The following is a 4,413-nucleotide window of genomic DNA, read 5'->3' as shown; positions in this document are numbered from 1 at the left end:
GGGGCGGGGGGGGGGGGGCCTCCATCAGACAGAACATCAAAGGGAGTCCTGGGTGCCTGAGAGGCAGATCAGAAGCCATTCTGGGTGGTTCTATGTCAGGGTGCTGTGACGCTAGCACACCCAGACCCGTGAAGCCGTAGAGCCGTGGAGCTGAAGGTTTCTAGCTTTCCATGGGACTCTCAACAGTCTCCAGATACTTACAGAGTAGTCTAGATTAGTCTAGTCTGCTCAAGTTCAGCCCAGCCTGGTTTAACTGCTCTAACGTTAGTCTGGTCTAACACTGTAGCAGGTGATCAGACAGATTGACTACAGTTCCTCATATGGAGCAGGATCAGAGGTTTCTCCAGCATTCAGTTAAAAACCAAAAAGCCTCGTGAGAGTCTGGACTGCAGAGCTGTTACCTGTGTACACCTCAGACCACAACATGATGAAGACGACGACGAAGAGAGGCAGGGCGTCGTGGCGCTGGAGGAGAGATGACCGAGGCACACGCAGGCGTAGCTGTTCCACAGAGCTGTACGCTAGTCGAGTGATCCGGGAACAACTAGCCTCTCCGTCTCACTATTCTCTGTTTCATACAGGAACTAAGTCCTAAAACAAGAAGCCAATGCCTGTACACCAGGCTCACACTACAGGATTTTTGGGCCTATTTATCCCCGATTCAGCCCTCCCAACATGGAGGACAAATCTGGTCTGGAACGATGGTCAGTACTGATGTTCGGCCCAGATGATCTTGTAATGTGAGGGGTTTACAGGTCCAATCTTATACCCTCTCATCGGCTCGCAGACCCATTGGGGCGGCACCAATAATATCAAACATGTTTGATATTTAATATTATTACGTCACTAATTTACAAGCGAGACAGCGAGACCAGTGGTGATAAGAACCTGTAATGTGTGATGCGCTGTTATTTTCAAATTTTGTCGTGTGTGCATGTTTGAGATTCACGAGAAGAACATCTGTTAAGATTCTCCTTATGTGCGTGATGTAACCCGATTTCGGAATCGGTTAGGATTTTAAATATCCTGTAGTGTGAGCCCGGCATTAGAGGAACAAGAATATTATACACCACAGGATTGTGCAACTCTCTGTTCCAGTTTCAGTTCCACTGATGCACTGGCTCAGGGTGGGTTTAAGTGTGTTGCCTCAATGCTGACAGCTGAAGTCAGAGCAGGGAGGGCTGGTCCCAGACCAGCTGGTGAAGCATGGAGTAGGAAGGACTCTGTCAGACCTGGTCTGTAAACAAACTCAACCTGCAGAAGAGCCTTAAGAGGATCTTTAGAGGAAACATAGTCCCAATTCAAGATTGTGTTGAAGCAGATGAGTGTGCTACTTCAGTTTGCTCCATGTTATGTCAGGTTGGCCCAGCACCCTAGCAGGAAGTGACTACCAGACACATTCCAGCATGTGGTTCTTGCCACCCACTGCTAGGGATGGGTATCGGGAACTGGTATTTTTTTTGGTACCGGTCATTGGGTCCGAAATATCAATAAGCTCATGGGCAAACGGTGCTGCTATGGGTATTTAACACGCTTGTTTCATAAATCCATCAAGCCACATTCGTTTCATAAATTAGTCAACGCAGCTGGCATCTGTCCCCTAATCATGACGAAGCTGCTGGTGACAGGCGATGATGTCGCATTGTTATTATTTGTCTCTCGAGGAGGTAGGCATAGTGGCGGACAGGGCAAAACGGTACTTCACCATCTACCGACGGTGCTAGATGCAATTAATGTTAAAAGTTAGTTGTGTCCAAAGGGGCTAACACCAGCAGCCTCATGAAACACAAGTTTCACATTGGGTACATGGGAAGCAATGCAGTGTGTTTGACTGCTTAGTGAAGCGGCTAGTGCTGACGCTGATAGATGCAGATGAGCCAGGCTAAAGATGCAAGTAACACTCATTATTGTTATTATAAATAAGTCTCTACAGTGTTTCCCCAATTATTGCCTTGGAGGGCTTGTGAGCTACAGTACTTTTAAAATGACCAGCTCAACAAGATCTACTTTTTGAGTTTCTGACTGATTTTGCTAGGCTACTATCAGCTACACATAAAAGCCTAAACAATGATGGAATCAGCCCACACATGATTACATCATTAAAATACTCAGCTAAACTGCAGTATAATTTACAAAGTAGCAAGAGGAAAAAGTTGCTCATTTGGAAGAGAGGTGACGTGACTGCTTGCCTCCGCACACACAACTTCAACGTGCGCTATCAAGTCGCCTTTTTATGGCTTTTCTTTTGAAGGGCTCAAGATCTACCAGCATACTGTAGCCTCTGCGACCTACTGGTGGATCATGATCAACGTATTGGGCACCCCTGCTGTAGGGACCCCAGTTACCACCCCCCTTCATTATCAGACACTCTCATACCTGCTTGGCATGCCGTTGAAAAGAGAAACATAGGCGAGCTTGCCAGTGTGTAAAAAGTAGCCATAACTAGCAATGGCTGGACAAGTATCACGCAGGATCACTACATTACAGTGACAGTCCACAAAATGAAGGCCAACTAAGACAGAAAGTCCCATCGACCCAGGCAGTGTATGAGTCCCAAAGTGGTAGAGTAGTATCGATAAGAGTATCGATAAGAGTATCGGTATCAGTAAGTAATATCGGTATTGATATAAATCTTAATGATACCCATCCCTACCCACTGCAGAAGGCTTTAAACCCTCTGCAGCGCTTGTTGGTGCACAGCGGGCCGCCCACATGTCACATGGGTCTCTTCCTCTTTAAAGTCGCACAGAAACAGACGTTTGAGATCATCTAACTTCCGTAGTTTGACGTATTTCCGACGCAAACAAGCTATGAGGGTGGGACATGCGTTTAGAGGAATTTGATTGGAACATTGACAAGTGGACGGGTTTTAAGAACTTTAGACAGATTCAATAGAAGGATAGCGTTGATTGACGGGTGGATGTCGTGAGATTATTGGCCTAAAATCTAAGGTACCTGTTGTCGTCACTACACGTGACCTACCGTTTTCCAGGAAGTAAGAGATTATATACTTTGATATAAGATTACAACAAAAGTAGAATTTTGTAATTGTTTTGGCATACATCGTTGAATAGGTGAACACTATGACCAATTATGTGAACCAAAATGGGACAGAATGCTTTTTTCATTTCAGTGCGACTTTAAGGAGCGCTTGTTGGTGTACAGCGGGCCACCCTGGCTCCACATCTGTCTCTATCTCTTTAAGGAGCGCTTGTTGGTGTACAGCGGGCCACCCTGGCTCCACATCTGTCTCTATCTCTTTAAGGTGCGCTATCTGGTGCACAGGGTGCCGCCCTGCAGATGAAACCTAACCTGCACTTGTGACATCACATACCACCGCATAGCACTGCACTGATCCATCACACCGCCCTCACAGGCCTGGGAGACTGGGACAGCGGGACCAACTCTCCACTGTAGACAACCAGACTCCAGCCATACGGAGTCTCTGCATCCCAGCGGGTCAATGTCAGCCTTCGTCACTTTTCTAATTCGCTCACACCACAAAATATGTGTTCAATCAATCATCTGCCATTGGGTGTCATCAGTTGCCGTAACAACCTCCCTGTGATGACTTTTAGCCCATTTCCTGTAAGCATGATGGGAATGACCAGATTAATTCGCCTACATCGATTTATCTCAATCACCAACAGACCTCACCCCACCCCCAAAAAGAGTCACCCTCCATGCTTTACCGCACCCCGCACCCCCCACCCCCAAAAAGAGTCACCCTCCATGCTTTACCGCACCCCCCACCCCTAAAAAGAGTCACCCTCCATGCTTTACCGCACCCCCCACCCCTAAAAAGAGTCACCCTCCATGCTTTACCGCACCCCCCACTCCATGCTTTACCGCACCCCCACCCCACCAAGGACATCAGTTAACACTCACCATGCCGTGGGGAGGTCTTTCGCCCAGGGGGCCCCTCCTCCTCCTCCTCCTCCTCCTCCTCCTCCCCCCTATTAAAAGGGTTGAGGCGGCTTTGGCGAAAATTGGCAAGTCTCTCATCGTACTCCATCTCACCAGCTACATCTGAGGACAAACAAGCACTAAATCACTCAGCCTGCGTTTACAACCACAGTCACACAGACATGCTATCGTCCATCATTTGGCACAGACAACATTGGGGAGAGGGTGGAGCTCACCCTCTCCTCTGATCCCAAAGGGCCATAGTTATTTTCCCCTCAGTCGATACATCTAATGCATTAGATATGGTATTGGATATCTAGCTGGCTCATTGCATATGCGAGTGTGGATATTCTTCATTGGATGAGTAGCCATCCCATCCCATCCCAACGAATGTCCTCAGACAGGACTGAGATACATGCTGCTAGTTAAATGGACCACAGTCATAGAACCCAAACCCTTGCTTCATCATCAGAATCAAGAGCTAGCAAGCATAGCTACCACTTGACA

At 47.6% G+C, this 4,413-nt stretch overlaps 1 protein-coding gene across 1 annotated transcript in view; it reads right to left on the bottom strand.

The window, feature by feature from the left end:
• def8 (differentially expressed in FDCP 8 homolog) overlaps positions 1-4,024 on the bottom strand; it is a 13,339-nt gene extending 9,315 nt beyond the window's left edge. The window contains exon 1 of the mRNA XM_084436838.1: positions 3,889-4,024. Coding sequence (XP_084292964.1) covers positions 3,889-4,015 — 127 coding nt within the window. The 5' untranslated portion in view covers positions 4,016-4,024. The remainder of the gene's footprint in view (positions 1-3,888) is intronic.
• Between the last annotated feature and the right edge of the window lie 389 nt (positions 4,025-4,413).

Source organism: Borostomias antarcticus (genome assembly GCF_949987555.1).
Source record: "Borostomias antarcticus genome assembly, chromosome: 4".
NCBI lineage: Eukaryota > Metazoa > Chordata > Actinopteri > Stomiiformes > Stomiidae > Borostomias > Borostomias antarcticus.
This window is presented reverse-complemented; position numbering and strand designations above follow the sequence as displayed.